We start from the raw sequence: 20741 nt of genomic DNA, 5'->3' as shown, positions 1-20741 counted from the left end.
AAGAAGATTGTACTTTTCAAAACACATTTTAAGTTTTGTGTCAGGGATAGAGAGAGCAGGTGAAAGAGAAGAGGGGAAATAAAGGCAGAAATATGCAACACTGTGCTCCCTCACCTTGAAATGGTAGTGTTCCCCTTGATAAAAGGCTAATAAGCCTAATCAGGCCTGATTAATTACACCGATAGGCACAGCGTTTGCCAGCCTAATTGATGGCTTTATCTATGTTTTGCACCGGGCTGAAGGGATGATGGTGTTCCTCAGGAGGAGCTGGGAAGATTTAGCCCAAATGAAGGTTACTGGTTGCTTGAATAGAGAGGGTAGGGGTGGTGGGGTTAGTGAGGCATACAGAAGAAATAGTCTTCTGAAGTGAGTGGTAGGACAATAAAATATGGCTGGTGGCAGGATTTGGTGATGAATAGTTAAGGTGTGGTGACTTTTTAATGTACACTCGCTGTTTTCTCTATACATTCTTTGCTTGGTCCTGCAGTCTTGTCAGTCTCTAAAAAATCAGAGAGTGTCCGTCCCCCTCTGAATGATAACACGTGTAGTGAGGCTTTGTATTGGACTCTTGAGAATGGCAATTCATTCTTCTCAGAGGCCTTTTTCAAATCCTATTTCTTGGTCATTACAAGAGAAATCAATGTGGCCTTAAGCCATGCAATCACCACCGTTCACCTACGCAAGGGACTGAACTGGTGCTGCTGCTACTGACAGTAAGAACAGTAAAATATATTTTTATTTAAGGAGATAATAAAGGATATTCTCAAATCAGCCAGTTTGACTGTAGTTGTTATGCTAGCCACCTACATGACTGAAATTGGGTTGCAGACAATTATATATTCATTATCAGTTTAAAGAAAATGTCTGCATGGTGAATTAAGACCTGGTTCAGATTTCAGATGTCATCAAAGTGAAATTAATTTTAAATTCTACTTAGAAAGAAGTACACAGACTTAACACATGACAGTTTTATAGGCCAGGTTAGTAAAAATGACTGCACTGCCAGTTTAGTGTTTTCAAGATTAAACTGAATACACAAAGATAGATGACACCTTAAAAAGTTGTCATAAACTCACTTGTTCCAGCTTGAGTTAACATAATTTATGTTTAGTTTTACTGTCTCTGTATGTGTAGTTCATTTACATGCAAACATACAAAAATGCTCATGCCTTTGGGAATTTATTGTAAAATGTCAAATTTTCCTTTTACTTGCTTGAGTATCTTCATCTCTTTGTTGTCATTGGTTGTGCATTGGCTATAGCCTTTGCAGGCTGTGCCCCCGTGTAGTATCTCAGACTTCAGAGCCTTTGGGATATAGGCAGCCATGTGCTCTATATTTATCTAGCTCTATGATTTATTAATAGTCTCCCAAGTATGCGCAGTACTAAAAATACAGTGGAGGCAGAGCCCCACATGCAGCATCTAGCTAGGAGGGAGAGTTGGATCTGAGGGGAGATTTGTCAACTCAGCAGCTTTCCACTGTAACAACATGCACGTCTGGGATGATCCAGGGCTTCAGGTTACCTCAGTACGCAACCTACTCCATGACTCAGCACTTGAGTGACCCAGTCATTCTATTTAGTGGATAATTCTGAATGAAAAATTCAATGAACTCCAGTATTTAGGTGTGTGTGTGGAATCTCATCACTGCCTCTCTTTCTGTCTCTCTCTTCATCTCTTTCTTTTTATCTCCAGTATGAATACTTCAATGCAGTGTTGATCAACGAGGTGGATGAAGAGGGGAACAGCGTAGAGCTGGGAGGAGAATTCATCCTGCAGCCCAATGACCACTTTAACAACCTGTCAGTCAACCTCAGTCTCAGCGTGGTCCAGGTGCCCACCAACATGTACAACAAAGGTATGTTCACTACCTCCAATTCATGAGAAAGTGTGCAGAAAGGGTTAAAAATATATGTACATCTTAGCCTCCCAGCAACTGATATTTTCCTGAACCCCAATCTAAAAATTAACAGCAATCAGTACAACAATCAGTATGTGTGCTGGTGTACATGGATGTACGAGGATTTGAGTTCATTAACTGTAACTCTTTGGATCATCCCTACCACACACTGACTTAATTAGCAGTTAAATAATCAGCCATTCTGCTAATTTGCCATCCACTCAAGTCCAACCAATGAAGTCATGGCCTTGTACAATGCTCAGTGGACAGAGTGAATGTCATGTCGGCTTAACCCAGCTACTAGAGGCAAAGAAATTATATGGAGAGCGAGGGAGAGGAAAAGAGGGAGAAAGTAAATGAGAAGGAAAGTAGGTTAAGTCAGACTGATGGAAGGTCTGAGCAACAGATTAATTACAGCTAGGTGGAAAAAAGAGAAAACGCAAGTGAGAGTGGCAGGAGGAGAGAGAATGAAATGGAAAGAAATTGAATGAAAGAGCTAGGAGACCGAAGCTGGCAGGCTGGCAGAGCGATACAGGGAGAGGAAGAGTAATTTTGATTTGATTCACAGGCAAATGTGTAGAATTACACACACGCGCACACACGTGCACACACACACACACACACACACACAGAGCTTTAAGAGTTTTAGATCTGCAGGCTTTGTTCGCTGCTAGTGATAACGTGGATGTATTGGCTGAGACTGCAGGGACGTCGTTGGTGGGTAAAGTTCTGCAAAAGGAGAACAAGGGGCTTGGCTTGAGGGAAGGAAACAATTCTTTAAAACCTTTGGAAACATTTTTAAATTGCTCTCCTTTTGGCATAAATTTGCATTTGCAACATTTGTACGACTACAAATACAGCATTATCGGTATTGTGAACAAGGAATCTTAATGTTTTCTTTCCTGTTTGCTCAAGCACTGACATGTTTTAAATGTGTTCATTCACTTGATTTTCAGCCAAGAAGTCAGCAGGTGTTCAGACAGAAAATAGCACTGAGCTAAATAAATATACTATGCAATAACATGCAGGTGTGGGTGTGTTGCTACAGGTGCAGGTGAGAAGTTGAAATGAGGTACAGGAAGTCTAGTTTTAGTAACACATCCATAGGTTTGAAGGATTATCAGATGCCAAAAAATTGCACACTGCGACTTGTACTAATACAAGACTTTATAGAAGATTTTGCAGCTATATAAAGTTATCACGGTAGCAATCAGTAGAACTACGGCATTCATGTTACAAAATAATCTACCTGTGCTTAAATGTATCTGATTGACCAGTGCAGTTCCTGGATGATGCTGCATTGCATTGCAGCCGAAGTTGAACAAGGTACGCCTTTCTTGCAGTCTGGCAATGAGACCCTCACCAACACAGTGGTTTTATTGTAATGAAGGATACGGCTGCGTTTTCTTTATGTACTGCTATTCTTTGTCTAAATATGGCCTTCCCCCACGTATACTGTAGCAAGTCAGAACCTGGTTTTTATGCTGCTGAAGACCTTGCTGTAGCCTGTGCACTTCATAAATGGTTTGGTGGCAGGGGTGATGAATTAGAGGTTAAGTCCATGATAGCAGAGAGCTGCATGCTCCCCGGAGATTAATCGCAGGAGGAACACACCACATCAAACATCCATCTTCCAAACTCGCATCACAACCAAAACACAACCCACGCCATCATACTTCATGAGGCTACATGACAGAAACATGTACCATGGATGCAGTGAAGCCTAGACACATTTACAGCAGGTGGATGCACTCTTATGTCCATACACTTACCTTTATACTCTCCGAGATGAAGCGCTCGCATTCACGTGTGATTTCTACTAGGCCTTGTTACTCCTCTTGTAATCATCAGTAGTAACCTAATAAAGTGAGGCTGATATCAGCTCAAATCACTCTGACTGGTTCAGTGGTAAACCTACATAGTTCTACTACTACACGCATGTGTGAATATATATAATCATGGGAGCCCCATCTGATCAGATTAAATTAAGGAGTGCATTAGTTATGATGAATTTAAATGACAGCTTAGAGGGAAAGTAGAGCCCATACTCTCTCCCTCATAACGATGAGTTCAGATTGTAATAGACACTCAAACTGCACCAGAAGTGACTGTATTGTTGTGTAAATGGGGCCTGGATCAAATCCAGCCTCCCCTCCACTCCACTCCATAGAGGTGGATGGGTGTTTACTATCAAGAGGGGGCTTTAGTGTGCTAGCTTCCAGAAGACTAATTCAATCATGGCTTATTGGCATGACTGTTGACAGCAGAACAATGTTGCCAGCATAAGAGATGATGGGAAATCTGTTATCTGCTTTTCTCTCTCTGTGTCCATTAGGTACTTGTCTGTCTGACTGTCTCCCCGTAATTTTCTGCCTGCCTTTCCGTCTGCCTTCCTGGCTTTCTTTTGTATCTCTCTCTAAAGGCTTTTGTGTATGTCTTACTGTATGATTGTGTCTGTCTGTCTGTTCATCCTTTTCCACTTCCATCTTCCCCACCCCGCTTCTGAACCAAGCAGAACTGTGGTAGTAAGCGGCTGCAATAAGCTTGGCTGTCTGGTCACTAACCAGTTACATTCATGACTCTCTCAGCCTGGAAATTGAAAAGAAGCTTCAGTGATTGGATATTACCCACCATATATCACAATCAGCTTGGATAGAATTATAAGCAAAAGCTATAGCAAATATTGAGCCACATGGGCATGCCTGCAGAGAAACATATTGTATGTTCCACATGCACACACATTAATACTGCCCTACAAAGGCAGCAAGGAGTAACTACAGAAACAGTGAGATTAAAACAAAACTGGCTGGCAAACTGTAACATATGCAAAGGTTATAATGCCTTCATTTAATAGCTTTTTAGACTGATCATTTTACCCCCAAAATAATTGCAGTAGAACTTACATCATATATTCGATGATTTTTGTGAAATGCAGGGACAAACTGCAGCCAGCAAAATGGGTTCTTTCAGCTTTCTTGTTCATAGCTTATAGGAATCAAATATAGTATGTTTGTTATGCTAGGTGTCTGCCTGTATACTATTGATATGTCTATTGAAATCAGTATAATAAATGAAGTGCAGTTGCTGCAGCCAGAATGCAGAAACTACATAGCTGAAGTTTCACAGAAATTATGGCATAACATATTTATATTGTAAAACAGTTGACACAAAGTCAGATACTGGTCTTATGTCAATTCTGACCAAATATGCATTACTGCATTTTGCCTTTGTAGGCCAGAATCGTCTCCTCTCTCTCCTATTCATATTCTTGCTTATCTCTCTAATTCTTTTCATCTGCTCTCCACTTTAACCTCTTAACTCAAATAGTGCTTTTTCTTCACTCTCCATACTTGTCTTTGTCTCTCCTTCTTTTTGCCGCCAATCCTTAGACTCTGCCATTGTCAATGGAGTGTACTGGTCCGAGGCCTTGAATAAAGTGTTTGTGGATAACTTTGAGAGGGACCCATCACTCATATGGCAGTACTTTGGCAGTGCCAAAGGGTTTTTCAGGCAGTACCCAGGTAAGTGTTTGTTTGTGACGGTGTATGTGTGTTAGGTAGTAGCTGTGTGTGTGTGTGTGTGTGTGTGTGTGTGTGTGTGTGTGTGTGTGTGTGTGTGTGTGTGTGTGTGTGTGTGTGTGTGTGTGTGTGTGTGTGTGTGTGTGTGTGTGTGTGTAATTAAATTGCTGTCTGCCTAAAGCAGAGTGAAGGATGTGTGGGAATCTTCAGTGACTGACAGCTAGAGACTGGAGGCTAGAGAGGGAGAGAAGGAGGAGGGGGCAGAGTAGATAGAAAAAGAGAGAGGGGGGTAAAGAGAGACAGGTGAGAGAGTTTGTAGAGATTAGAGAGTGGGTGAAGAAGATGGGGAAAATTAACATTTTCAGGTGAAGTGGAATGAATAAGAAGTAGTATAATTAAGAAAAGTAGCCCTTTGAATGGGATTGGTGAATGCATTTTCTATGTGGCATGTTAGAAAATTTATGAAAAGGCTTCTCTTTCTTATTTTTATCTTTTGACCTCGACCTTGAACTTGCAAATCAGCGTTAATTATGTTTTTTTTTAATATCTCACATCTCTATCTACATCGGACATATATATTATGTGCAGCTCTGGCTATCAAAAGGCCTCCTCCACTGTCTATTGTTAGTTTTCTGAATTGAAGGAATCCAAAGTCATTGCTGCATAAAGTCTCTAAAAACTAAATTCATTCTATTACTTAAAGTTCACCAAATTTAGAAAGAAATGGTCACTATGATAAGAGTGTGTTCTATGGATTATTCAGTGCAATTTGGACATGGGTTTCTAGAAAGGGATGTTGCTGTTGAATTTTTCAGTGTTCTGAGCACTACATTCACCTCCATTGTACTGTGCTGAAAGAAATCTCAAATCTCTATCTGCATGGCCAGTAACAACTAGAAGTAAGTGAGAGAATTTGTAATTTAGGTGTATTGTGTAATTTGGTAGAACTGAACCTCTAAAAGTAGCACACTGTAGGGGCAGAGGTTTAAAAAGCAGATGATGAATGTTCAGGAAAAATTCTGTTGTGACAGAAAAAGCAGTGAGCTTTGGCCTCAAAGAACAGATTTCCTGGCCACCTTTTTTTCTGTTTCAGCCAAGGTTTGCTTTCCTTTCGTGCAAATTATGCAGCTCTAGCACTATTGCAGCTCCTCCTTTATCTTTGACTTGTGATGCTGATTCTTCAAGGGATCAAGTGGAAGCCAGATGAACACGGGGTCATAGCTTTTGACTGCCGTAATCGGAAGTGGTACATCCAGGCTGCCACTTCTCCAAAGGATGTGGTCATTCTGGTGGATGTCAGCGGCAGCATGAAAGGCCTCAGGCTGACCATCGCCAGGCAGACTGTCTCCTCCATACTGGACACTCTTGGAGACGATGACTTTTTTAACATCATCGCTGTAAGTCCACGCAAATGTGCACACAGTTGTGAGCAGGGTACATAAAGTACTTAACCTCTATGATTTTAAATGCACACACACAAGCCCACATCCTCTCCTCCTCAGATCAGAGGAAATGCTGGAACGAATCAGCTTTCTTTCCTGTCACGCTCACAACCAATTAGCACTTAGCTGAATGAAGATTTGAATTGCAAAAGAGACAGTTGTGATTGGATCCCACCTCAGGCACCCAAACCATTGTTATCGCATCTTAGTCTGATGAAACTGTGTGTGTGTTTGTGTGCGTGTGTGTATGCGTGCGTGTGTGTATGCGTGCGTGTGTACGCATGACCATGCACTTGCACATGTGTGTCTGATGCTATTTCACATCAAAACGTAGCTAGTCACTTTGCCAGCCTCCGTTCTCTTTCTCCACAGAACAAAGTCTTCATTATCATTTGATATCCTAATCTTGTTATTTTGAAAATTATTCTTTTGAAAAAGAAAGAAAAAGAGGATTTGGACAATCAGGCGGAAACATATTGTTTTCTCTACACACTCTTTAAAAGAAAGTGTCATTTTGACTCATCTGTTTCTTCTTTCTTCATTTTATTTGTGCTACTTTCACTGAGTTACCTTCTGTGTATGTGCATTCATTTCTCTCATAGAAGACATGCAGTTGTGTAAAAGTTTTTATGGATTTTGTCTTAAATGTCTGCGGTGAGAGATGACTTTATCTCATACAGTGAGAATTTGTGCATATGCATCTGTGCGTGTCTGTCTTTGTGTGTGTGTGTGTGTACTGTACATACACACATTTGGGCAAAATTGCTGGCTTTGGAGGAACACACTTCTATTCTCTTCCTTGGACTTTGAAGTCTAATTCATACTCATGCGTTAAATGGTGAATATTATCACAGAATGGCAGGCACTGGGTACGTCCTGTACTGTGCAATGTGTGCAGATGTGTGTGTGTGTGTGGGTGGGTGTGTGCGCGTGCGTTTGTGTATGTGTGTGTGTGTTTCATCAAGATGAGCGAAGTTTCTAACATCTTCACATTTTGCACTTTTAAACATTAGATTAAACATTTCTATACACACAGCACATTTAAAGTGACAAAAGATGATTACATTAATTATTCCTTTTGTATTCTTTCAGTACAATGAGGAATTGCATTATGTGGAGCCGTGCTTAAATGGAACTCTGGTCCAAGCAGATGTCACCAACAAAGATGTAAGTCTTTCTTTCCTTTTCTCCTATTGTTTTTTCCTGTTACAGTCAGTTAGAAATCATTGGTGATTTTTCTTGTGAAAGAGGCTGTGGCCAGGTTCAGGCTTAGTAGAAAAATATAAAAAGAATGCAATTGCAGGAAGTAATTTGTGGTTCACAGTGACACCTTCAAGTTCAAGTATTACTACAGGAATCTGTGCAATGAAATTATTGTATCAAGATGTAAGATATACATTAAAGTATACAGTATAATGTTAAATGAGTGTATAGTGTGGACCTTACAATAAGAGATTTATACAATACACATAAGAAAATATGTCATTGACATATCAGTTGAAGTACATTAGAAGTACTGCACCTTGCATACAGTATTTAATCACAGTTTAACTTTAATCTACATTGAACCTGTTAAACAGACTGCTTACTAAAAGGAACTTTGAGTCGGGTGGTGTAAGTGGTGATGTTCCGATAGGGACTTCCAGATGACAGGGGAGAGAAGGGACTGAGCTGGTGTCCTTAAAGGGAAACTCACACAGCAAAGTCCATTTTCAGGTTTTGGTTAGTCCTACCGCCTATGTGAAAAAGTTGTATGAGGCCTTTTGTGGCTCCTGAGGAAACTTTGCAAACTGTCACCTGAGTCAACATGGGCTGGGGCTGAAGACTACAAGTTTGAAAATGAAAAAAATCTGGGGGTGTTTTTACAAATAAGATATCCCTGGTTCTGCTTCATAGATTTTAATACTTTTTTCTTTAAACTGTCCTCTGTGAGTGTTATTGGAAGTTGTACAAGTAATGCTAAATCAGTGGAGTGCTTCTTTTTAATTATGGTTTGGATTTTCCTGAGGCAGCGAGTGGCATAAATGCTATGTACCACATAATGTGGTTTGTTCGACTGTGTTTATGTCAGTAAGTATACCGATTCGTAGAAGACATTTTCATTAAGATGGCACATGTTAGAATCCTTGCTATTACTGTGGTATGATTCCCTTCTTCATCTCTGAGTCTATGCTCCTCTCTATTGCCTACAGTATAGGCTCTATCTCCAGGTGTCCACTGAAAAAATAATCTATTCCCAATTATTTAAAATTCCATTTAAACATTCAGTTTATAAATGGAATTGAATTCACTAACCTCTATTACCTCTAGTCCAGGACAAACATTTGGGAAGCAGCTGTTTACTCGCAAATGCAAGGACTACTTTCCACATGCAAATGATGTAGAATTATGTGTGTGTTCATATCTGTGTGTGTGCCTGTTGGTGTTTAAGTTAATTTATGTTTATTTCTAAGTAAGTGTACACTTATGCATATGGATTAGCATTATGTGTTTAATTCCAGATGGTAGTTTAATGTTGTGTGAGTCAGCCAGCTAAGAGGGGAAGGCAGTCTGTGCTAGTAGATAAGGCTAATGTCTTTTACTTCAGCTGGGGGCAGGAAGTGACTGTCACACTACAGACTTAAAGTTACTGATCTGTCTTTCCAAAATCTGTTATTTCATACCCAAACTTCAACTGGGTCATAAATACCTAAATACCAAGCTTCCATGGGAAACATCTTCATCTGGCTATATATTACCAATTCTAGTCTAATTAGACTTGTCAGCAGGCATCTGAAGATTTAAAATCCATCCAGTCTGATTATTACATGTGCAATAGTTCCAGGCTAATATTTAAAGCCTTAAAGAGAAACACTCGTGATTTTCAACATTGTTTCTATCTAACAGTTTTTTGGCCAGTCCTCTAAAATGCGACTGAGAGTTTGGTGAATACTTGCCTCCACTTATGTCACAGATGGGCAGTCATCTAATAGATGACAGACGCAGTAACTAACCAACCAACCAACTAACTGAACCAAGTGTGTTTAACTGTGTGCTATTTTGTCGGTTGTTTAGGTGAGCACAACCAGAATTAATGAATGGTTAATTTGTTAATTTCTCAATAATATCTAGGTTAGAATTTTCTTAGCATTTCCGTATATATATAACCATTGCATAATTTTACTTACTTTTCAACCAAATTACCGCAGTCATCTTTCCCCCGCAAATTTCCAAATTAATTATTGCTAGCCAGAAAGTTTCAGAATGGATGCAACAACTCTTTTTCTGCTCCTCTTTTCCATGTATTTATCAGAATTGCAACTGCCACCATGTGTAGAGTAAATTACTTGCCATACAAATCAAAACCTTAGGCTTCAGCAAGCTGGAATTTAAGATATTTTTGTTCATTATTATGTCCCTGCAATCAGGTTTCATTAAGCTGACTGCTGTGATCATTTTTGAGTATAAAAGCATTGAAGGGTTTGATGTCCACTGTACATTTCAGAGTCTTGTTGTGCAGGACAAAAGGTCGGGAACATTCAGCATTTCATGCGCACATGCACTTTCTGAATCTGCCACTTAAGTACACTGCTGCACCAGGGATTGAACATAGCCCGCTGTGCTGATACAAATCACTTCGATCTTCCATACACACTCACACACACACTCTCACATGCAGTGGGTAAAGTTTGCTGTGCTCCAGGGTACAGCCTTTTGTTGGAACCGATTAACCTTTTTTTCCACACCAAAGGGAGGTTGCGTCTTTTTGCCATATGGGGGTGTTGTCAGGGACGCTGGAGGTTGTTTTTGTGCACATATTTATTTGTTTGTTGCTGGTGATTATGCCTGTGTGTATTGTGTGTGTGCGTTTGCTCCCAAGTGAGCAAGCTCTGATATGGCCTTACAGTGCTTGGGCTCCCTACTGTGTGTTGAGAGACTTTTCTCCTCCCATCAGTAAAGAGCAGAAGACTGGAGGAGATGAATGTATTGTGAGTGAAAGAAAAGGGGTAGAAAAATAAGAGGCTGGGAAGATGATAATGTAGATGGGCGTGTAGGTCTGGGGTGTTCCCAGATCTTAAAAAGTGAGAGACGTTGTGTGTAATGTCTCTGTTGCCACTGGTAATATAGCAGTGTGTAAGAGTGTTGCTCACCTCCATAGGTGGAAATGTTTTTTGCAGGTAGTTGGATAGAGCCAGAGTCAACAGAAAATGTTTGAAATGCCACCAACTGGATCTAAATAGCTATAAATAGATTAAATTGGATAATGGATTGTGTCCATTTGTGTGTGTGTGTGTGTGTGTGTGTGTGTGTGTGTGTGTGTGAGAGAGAGAGAGAGAGAGAGAGAGAGAGAGAGAGAGAGAGAGAGAGAGAGAGAGAGAGAGTCAATTTTGCCTGCAGGCTGTTGCAAATAATGAGACATGCACATGAGACCTGTTAGGTTGCTGACATTAAATTCATCATTAATTGCCACAGAGATAATGTACCCTTTGTGGCATGATCACATCTATGAACATACACACACACTTGCATGCGCAATAGACTGAACAGGTGTCTGCTAAAAGGAGATGGAAGGAAATGGTCATTTTAGTTTTTTCAGTCAGTATGTGACATTTCCCTCCAAGATAATGTGGCAGTTTGCCACAAAAACTGGCTCAGGGCTGAGTTAAAGAGCCCAATAACCATTGATGCAATCTCCGTTCTCACACAAATGCTGGTAAATCAAGTTCAGTGAAATATGATGTTTCTCTGTTATGAGTAAAATAAATTGTAATTTCTACATTTTTACTGTCAGTCTCCCATGTCTTTGTCTCTTTTTTCTCAATGAAAATCAATAATGACCTCTAATTCTAATTAATTTCTTATTCTCATTCTGTCCTTTTGTCACCATGATCATAATGTTTCCTTCCCAAACTTTATTTTCCCAGCATTTCCGGGAGCATCTAGACAAGCTGTTTGCTCAAGGCATTGGTATGTTAGACATAGCTCTGACTGAGGCCTTCAATCTTCTCAGTGACGTAAGTAATACACTCACGCATGATCACACACAGATAAACTCACATGCACATACACACAGAAAGAGAACAGACTCATGCACAAAATTAATTACTGTGTTGTAATTAATAGCTAAATCCACAGAATCATGCAAAAACAAAGTAAACAAGGCACTTGATGAGTCAGGTTAGTGGTTCAACATCTCCCTATTATGAGCAAGCAATTACTCAAACAAACATGCACACAAACACACACACATTTACAGTCCCTTATTAAATGCTCATTCAACAACATGTATCTATCTAAGTGTGCACTACTATGACAAATGTATCCATTCTGCAAGGTAGCTTGTAGCTTGTGTGCATACCTGTATAGGAAAAGGCATGTTATTATTATAACACTAGCTTTTACAACACGGTTAGCTTTAATGACAGGAAGGTAAGTCATCTAAAGATACATTGCATCTCTAATCGGATGTAAGAAGATGGACTGTTTTGGAAGTGTCTGAAAAAAACTTTATTGAGCTTTATTTTTTGTCCATCTGTGTGTTAACTTCCCTCACGCTCTCTCTCTATTTCCAGTTCAACGAGACCGGGAGGGGTAGTGAGTGTAGCCAGGCCATAATGCTGGTGACAGACGGGGCTGTGGACACATACGATGCCATCTTTGCCAAGTATAACTGGCCAGACAGGAAGGTAGTGTATTAAACACACAAACACACACATCACATTATTGTGCAATTGTAGTTCCACAACAGTTGTAAAGTGAGGTCAGCTGAGCTCAATTTCACATTACACTTTGTTTACAACTTCATGAACCTGCAAGCTGGTATCCTAATGGAGAATGAATGCTGGAGAGCAGTGGACTAATGTCCTCCTGTGGTTATGAATGAGTTTTTAAACTCACTGTTGACAATGTCAGAAAATCTGAAATTAGGAAGTAGATCCATTTGACACAATTTTAAAGGGATACCAAGGCATCGTTTACAGTCTCTTAAATACACCAATCAATAGTAAAAGTGAGAAGGAGGATTTTTTTTAATATACATAAGGTTGGGGCTATGATTACAAATTATATACATCAGAATATAATTTCTTGTGAAAAAAGGCACTTCTCGCTCACCAAGAGGACTGTAAGAAAGCAAGCAAGCATAATCACTGTAAACAAAAAACAGAAAAGAAAAAAAAAAAGTGCATCTGGGTTTCCCATATGAATACACAGTTTTTGTAGTCACATTGTAGTGCACGTTTTTGCCAAGTATTAGTATCTGGGCTGAGTTGTTTTTGACAAGCAGAAGGTATTGAGTGGGCCCAGTATGGGGTCCTTTCAGATGGCCTTAAAACAGAGTTAAGTATGGCCCTGTCTCTGAGGACTGGAGCTGTCTCTCTGCTGTCCTGCAAGGTAATTGTGGTGCTCTTCTGACAGGCCATGAAATGAAATGGGAGGAGAGAGGGAGAGGGGAGATAGAGGGGAGAAAAAGGGTTATTCTTAGGTCCTTTTCTTCTGTAAAAGAGAGCCCACAGGGTCTTCACCCTTAAAAGATTGAGGATAGAAGAACTGTACTAAATTCAATGCTGGATGCATACGCCATAAAAACATTCTGTATACACATGCAGGTAAATGTGAATGACACATATAGTAGAAACTTCCAGTGCCTCAGGTAAGCTCAATTTAATCTCGAATCTGTTTGAGCATATGCGTCTATGGATTCATATGGGTTCCTTTTGTTACCATAAATGCTGCACCTCTATTGTCATGTGTTTGTGTGTGTCTGGTGGTCCCTGTTGAAACTGCCTCACGACCCCCCACCCCCTCATTTTTGGTCCTGCCTCAAGGCTAAACAGCAGTGAGCGGAGAGGGGACAGGGCTGCTAGATAGTTCCATTTAGAAGAAGCCCCGCTGATAATAGAAGTCCTCGGTCTCTGTCACTCTCTCTCTCTCTCTCTCTCTCTCTCTCTCTCTCTCTCTCTCTCTTCCTCCACTGCTTGTTTTTAATGGTTTCCTTCCAACCAGCCTTATAGCGTCACACTGAAAATACAGGCATAGCTTTAGAAAAACCGAATGCAAATAAGTTACCAATGGCATTTAGTCAAAAAAGCTATAGAGAAAAGATCATAAAAAAAGCATTGCCAAGGAAAACAGTATCTACTGATGAAAATACTGAAAAGCTTCAAATACATTCTATAATGACTTTTTTCTTTCATGTTAAACCAGTGATTATTTTCAGAGATACTGTCAGTTTTCAGATAACTGCCTTTTGTAGATAAAGAATGTTTTAGAAACTGCATTTGCTTTACTTTCGTAGCATGACCTCAAAACGCATAATATACAACACACAAAGTTTGTTCTGCCAAAGACCACTTTGTTGATTTATATACGAGCAAAGGTATCCTTGGCTTTTAGTGTTTTTACTGGTGTGTATTACTGATACCAATAACTGAGTTAAAACAAGAGATGAAAGTCAGACACACTAATGCACACACAAACACTCTCAGTCCCATACTCACACCTGAACCCCGCCTTTGTGCATACCTGTTCAAACAAATGTGCCTACATGTGTATGCATCTACAAACACAACACACAAAATCCTATTTGCATATACACACATACACTTGCATCTAAATACACGTGAGCCATAATCTCAGCTAGCTGTGCTTGAATGATAGCTCCTGATAATCTTCTCAGCATGGTGCCTACTAGTGTTTGCTTTTTATCTTATTCATGATTCATCACTTTACTCTCTTATGCTAATTTCAATATATAGTTGGGAATAGGACTGCTCAGATTGTAGCTTCTTAGTTATCGCAGGTTTTGTGTTATGTTGTCATTTCATCACAGTGCTTTTGTTCGTGTGTTTTCACATCCTTTATTTCCAGGTCTCAATAGGTTTTAGATTTTTATTATTTCAGGTTGTTGTTGCAGAACAATACAGAGTAATTAGGCACAGTTCAACCCAATACAACATAAGACAATACAGAAAAAAACACTAAAGCTACAAACATGCAGAGAATAATGAATCAAACAGCACCTGGCATTGGTCACATATGTGGCTAAATTATGTCCACATCTTTGAACAAGATACAATCAAACCCAGCATCAGTGCCTTGCAAATGAATATTTTATAAGCTCCAAAAAATGCAATACATCTTTAATCCAGCAAGTGAGGGTGGTTTCAGTCATATCAAACAGTTTGCAGTGAAGACCAGGAACCCAACACAAGAAAATCGAATTTTGACAGAGCTGCACCCTCATGTACTCTCTTAAAAGAGCAATTATTGATGGTGGTAAACTGTGAATCTCACCACCTTTTTAAAGTGCCTTATACTATAACAAGAAAAGCTGGATAAAATATGACATTGATTAGAACATCAATAGTTGTCTCCCTTAACTCAATGAGGTTGACCATTTCCTGTTGCACCAAATTCCTTCAGCCACTTCAGAGTGTAGCCCCCTGGGCTGTCCCCAGACACCTGATCTTCTAAAGGGTTGCATATGTTTGGCACACAAACAGCCCCGGGGACAAAAAAACCCGGGCCATCAGTGTATTATGAAAGCTGGACAGGATGTTCCCAGATGGCACAGATTCATACCAATTAAAATTGATCACTGGGCGCATACACTGAAGAAGTTCTAAAGCCATTTTTGTGCCCATAGCACATTAGTAATTTTTTTTCAAACGACTGCCCACACACAAATGGAATACAATTAATTTGACCAATATACAGCATATTGTAGCTAATAATTTTCTTTATTGTTTTATATTCATTATCTTTGTAATATGGCTAGAAGTCTTTTGGGGCAAAGTGAGTCACATGATTAGCAATTTATACAGTGGCCACTACACCAAGATCACTGCACAGGCCAGCACTGATAGTGGGGGCTTGTGGTGTGCCCGTAGCCTGTGGGCCATGCTGCAGAGGTGAGAGGAAGCTAGGCAGCCCTGTCAATTGATGAAAGATGCGCCATGCTGTCTGTCCTCATCAGCGTGGGCTGACCTTGAAAGTGAAGGTATAGAAAAACTTGGAGGTGGGCTACATGTTCATCACTCAGCTTCAGGAGATTGATATGCTGAGCTACACATAACCTTAGCCATGCCTGTTCGTGCCCTCTCATTTGTGCACTGCTCATACCTTATCTGTCACCACCATTTGGCAGTGCATTATGCGACCCCAGTGCTCGTCTTTTGCCATCATTGTTTCTGTTGTCCCAGTAACAAATGGCTAACTATAATTGCTGGGAGACAACTCTGCCGCGCTGCAGCCTGTAAGGGGGACTCCTTGGGCTCAAAGGAGGGCCAGAAGAATGGCCTAGACGGGTGATAGCATGGGCCCTAGGAGACAGAGAAACACTCTCCATGTGGCCTCGGCTCCCAACCCGAAACTGTGAGAGGTACTCCCTGAGTAGTATCTGCCTCTCCCATGTAAGATTCAGTAGTGCAACCAAGTGATCCATCAATAGATCCAGAAACTGTTTCCTGTGAGAAGGCTGCTCCTGGCCCAGTTAGGGTCAAATTCATAAGCATTTCACCCAAGTAGTATTTGTCTGTGTGAACAGACCCCTAGACTACAAATTCCCAATAAAGAATCAAACATCCCATGAATGGACAACTCCAGCTTTATCATAGACTTGGAGAGCAGCAAAGTCTGTCCTCTCACACAAACATACTTTATATCTCTGATACACACTTCAGCCCGCTCTACGAAAAGCCCAACTCTCAAAAATATCAGATTGATTTTCAGATAAATATTATTAGATTAGAAATGAACAATTCATGAATCTTTGCCCAGGCTGATTATAGTTGGGCCAGTAATAATTTACAAGTGTTGGGACACATGCTCTCAGTAATACACAGTGGAACAAAAGCCGACTTTGAGATAAGGAATTTCATTAAAGGCAAGATCGATTAAAAATTTGTTTTTTGTGAAGGAGAATAAAAATCAGCTGCTAACTTTAGAAAGTGTGGCACAAGGTTATCAGGGTCTTCTGATTTGCTAATGTCTAAAAGTTTGAATGCCTGTGCAACACCGTTGGTGCTAAGAGTTACTCATAGAAAAGTTCTCGGCTTTTACATACATACTCTTAACACATTAGGAATGAGCCTTACTTTCACCAAATCAAAATCTCCAAACCTCATATAATGCTTCCTTATAGCTTAGGTTTAGGTTGTATAATTTGTTGTATAAACTGCAGTAACAGTGACATCCCTATATCAGGTTGAAACCTCAAACTGACCTTGATTTTAAACCAGCTGGGTTTTTATGACCAACAATAGGATAGTCTGGTCCTAGATTATGCCACATATTATGACACATGCAATAATATCAGCAACCATTAGCTTGCTGTTACTTTGTAACAGTGCAAGTCATAACTGTGTGTCCCGGACATTAAAACACATGTAGCCTCAAGGAAGCACTTACGGTCTTTAAACATTTGTGTGAATGTTTACACTGGAGAATAAATGAATGAATTATTGAGTGGACCGCTGAATACATAATGTAGGAGTGTGAACAAATAAATGTTTTTGCATACATACAGTACAGTGTGCGCATCAACTCACTGTGTTGCTCTTGTACAGGAGTGTCTGTGCATGCATGGATACGTACAGATGTGTCTACTTATATGTCTGTGCGTTTGTATTCTTGCATGCATATGTATTTTTATTCCTGCCTATGTAAAATTTGTGCAGTCAAGTAGGTTGAAGATTGCATGCCGTGGTTCAAGCCCCTGCTATTTTTTTTTTAATCTCAGCTGAACTTAACTCAGCTGAAAAACTCTTGCATATTTAATAACCAGCCTGCTGTAGTTTGACCTCCGTTTTGGCTACCAGTGAAGGAAACGCAGAACCACAAACAGAAAATCCTACTGTGACACTTATACCAATATCCCTATATAGAGTGGTTTTGATCATGTCGGCTGTGTTGTGTTTTCCTGTCACTCTGGCAATGTCATTCAAATGGCTAGGTTTGTATGAATAGAGGATGATTATAGTCTAGATAATAAGGACTGCTTAAAAATGACAATCTGACATCTGTATTTCTTCACAGTGAAACTCATTACAGTTGACAATAGACCAAAAATACTCATGCTATAAAAACGTGAGCCAAGAATTAGCTGTCTGTGGTTTATATCTTTGTCTGCTAAAGCTGTTTTAATCGCTACTGAATTTATAAGGAGTTCATCTATGACACACTGCAGTAACAATGAAATAAATATAATTTATTACATAAGTATTCCTCAAAAAGGAACTGCCTTTTATACATAAATTATATTTTTGCAATATTCAGGCTCTTCTGTTGAGAGCAGTCATCCAAAATCAGATAAAGACACACATATACCCACATCTTGACGTGTGTGCATGCACATAACACACACAAACACAAACAGACACATGCTGTCAGGGTGAAGGGAGGCAGTGAAAAATGCAGGCATGGGAGCTATGGCAGCTGTGCCCCCAGAGGCTTGCATCTGCTCCAATCTGGCAACCTGCTCTTCACACACACATACATGCACACACCTGCCAACTACACCTGCTGCTAGAGCCAACTGAGCACTGCCGGGCAAAAATGGGTTTGGCAACAGAGAGTTTAGAAGATTCTCCAGGTTGAGCACATAAAGCTCGTATTTGGCTTTTTCAATGCAAAATGTTTACTTCACGGCATTATTGATTCTAATTGCAGATTCTTGATAAACTTATTATTATACATATCTGTTAATTCCTAATTGTTCAGTTTCTTGAGTTAATAAAGATTTGAATGATTTAAACTTTCAATACAATCTAAAAGACAAATTTCAGACTTTTTACGAGTCCATAATCGACTCTATTAAAGAAGGAGAAAGGGCCTGCTAATCACTGGCAGATAAAGGATGAGCCTTCTGCCTGGCTTTGACAGTGTTATCTTCTATATGGTGGTATGGTGGGGCCCTATCAAAATGTGATTAGAATGACTGACGGAAGCTATCTGCTTTCTCTCCACAGGTCCGCATATTCCCTTACCTGATTGGTCGAGAGTCAGCCTTCGCAGATAATCTGAAATGGATGGCATGTGCTAACAAAGGTGGGATCTTACAACACATGCATATATCTCTGTACTTTTTTTCTCCTTATAATCTGTTTTTGCAGATAAAAGGTGGTGCATGTTGCTGTCAGTCGGGCGAAAAACTAATATATTATCGAGCTCGGGATTTGTTTGGGGTGTTTGGCATATGTGTCTGTGTGTGTGTATGTAGTTGAATAGACATGTGTTTGTCAGTGCCTATCAGTATTAGCATGTGTATGTGACAGCAGGCAGCTGGTGCCAGTTGCACAGAACAGATATGTCACATTCCATCCTTCTCTAAGCCTTAAGTCCAAACTATCTAGGCAATACACCACTTTCCAGCTGCTTTGTGTGTGGTCATGGTTGTCTCAGTACGTAGAGCACTTTTCTTCGGGTTCTATATTTAGCTGGGAGGTGGGTGACAGAGACAGTCTGGCTCCATTTCCTCAGGCTGCCATAGATAAGACAGGCAAGCCATAGGTCACACAAGGGGTGTGCATGTGTTTTTAGCTGTGTGTGTGTGTGTGTGTGTGTGTGTGTGTGTGTGTGTGTGTGTGTGTGTGTGTGTGTGTGTGTGTGTGTGTGTGTGTGTGTGTGTGTGTGTGTGTGTGTGTATTTGTGTAGATAAGAAGACAAGGGCATCCACAGTTTTGCTTGGAAGTGATATCCAAGAACTCATCCAGTCAGTTTGAGGGTGTTAGTAGTGATGATGAAACTGATGTGTGTGCGTGTGTGTCGTGCTACATAAGCGTGTGTGTGTGTTTGTATACTGCATGATGATTCAGGCTTGTGACAGTGAAACCCTCTCCAGCCTGCAGGAGCTGTGCAGAACAGTCTTCTCTCTGCTCCTTAGCAGGCATAACATCTGTATGCCAAACTGCCCCAGAAACTTGTGGTTGTATTTCTTCAGTGTTTTAGTTTTGAAGGTGAAAAAGTGTGTGCCCTGTCAGAGAAGGCTGTTATGTCAAAGTCTGTCCCTATTGCCTTTGAGTGGAACAAAGACTATTGTTTAGATGTCACATCACAGGTAGCGCTAGTCGAATAATTGTAGGTCTAAGGGATTTAATTACCACTAAGCCTTATGGCTGTACCAGCAACTAACAGGCCACACATATTGTATGAGAAGTGTCTTTGGTTGCCAATCAACGAAAAACGATGCAGGCCCTGCCGAAGCCTGGATGAGCTTGACTAACTTTCCACCGTCTCTCCACTTATACCCCGCAGTGTTGCTCACTTAACTCTGTGGCTGGAGTAACTAACTGAACTAACTCCAGTCCACTTCCTCTTCTTGTTTTAGCAACCGTGCACTGAACTTGGTTTGGTTTAAGTTAATTTAGGTTAACAAATAGACACAGACAGCGCCTTCAGCTGCACTCCACTCGCCTCTCCTCTTCCTCTGCTCTCATTTCCCTGGCATCTGCTAGACGTGACTGGCAACAATAAATGACAAATGACAACATGACACTAAGATATAACACCTTTTTGTATGTTAATGGAATACAGTGTAACGCTGTACGGCCTAAAGTATGTGGACACCCCCTGTCCACATGCAGTACTTTTGTGTAATTATAGATTTGGCCAGGCCTCTCAGTTCCAGTTAATGGAAATCTTAATGCTGCATGATATTTTACACAATAGGTTCCAACTTTGTGGCAACAGTTTACTATGAGATGCTCTCCCAGTGTGTCTTTGGCGAGTGGCAGTACATACTATATTCACAGCTATCATGTTTATCGTGGTTCAGTTAATTTACTGTTTGTCAGCCCTATATATCTTGTTAAGCTCTGAATGTAGCAAAGTTACCAGCCGGCCTACATGTTGTCTGTAGCTCAGGAGGAGGTTGTCCACTGATCACAGGGTTGGTGGTTCTAT

General features: G+C 40.4%; 1 protein-coding gene across 5 annotated transcripts in view; it reads left to right on the top strand.

The window, feature by feature from the left end:
• cacna2d3a (calcium channel, voltage-dependent, alpha 2/delta subunit 3a) overlaps nt 1-20741 on the top strand; it is a 110561-nt gene that overhangs the window by 46643 nt on the left and 43177 nt on the right. For 4 of the 5 annotated variants that reach the window (XM_051426196.1, XM_051426195.1, XM_051426194.1 and 1 more), the window contains exons 5-11: nt 1696-1858; nt 5290-5421; nt 6604-6815; nt 7953-8027; nt 11765-11854; nt 12413-12526; nt 18809-18887. In XM_051426196.1, the coding sequence (XP_051282156.1) occupies nt 1696-1858; nt 5290-5421; nt 6604-6815; nt 7953-8027; nt 11765-11854; nt 12413-12526; nt 18809-18887 (865 nt within the window). The remainder of the gene's footprint in view (nt 1-1695; nt 1859-5289; nt 5422-6603; nt 6816-7952; nt 8028-11764; nt 11855-12412; nt 12527-18808; nt 18888-20741) is intronic. The other variant, XM_051426197.1, reaches the window with a different exon arrangement.

This window comes from Dicentrarchus labrax, unplaced genomic scaffold, assembly GCF_905237075.1.
Source record: "Dicentrarchus labrax unplaced genomic scaffold, dlabrax2021, whole genome shotgun sequence".
Classification (NCBI taxonomy): Eukaryota; Metazoa; Chordata; class Actinopteri; family Moronidae; genus Dicentrarchus; species Dicentrarchus labrax.
The sequence above is the reverse complement of the archived record's forward strand: the minus strand, read 5'-3'. Positions and strand labels throughout refer to the sequence as shown.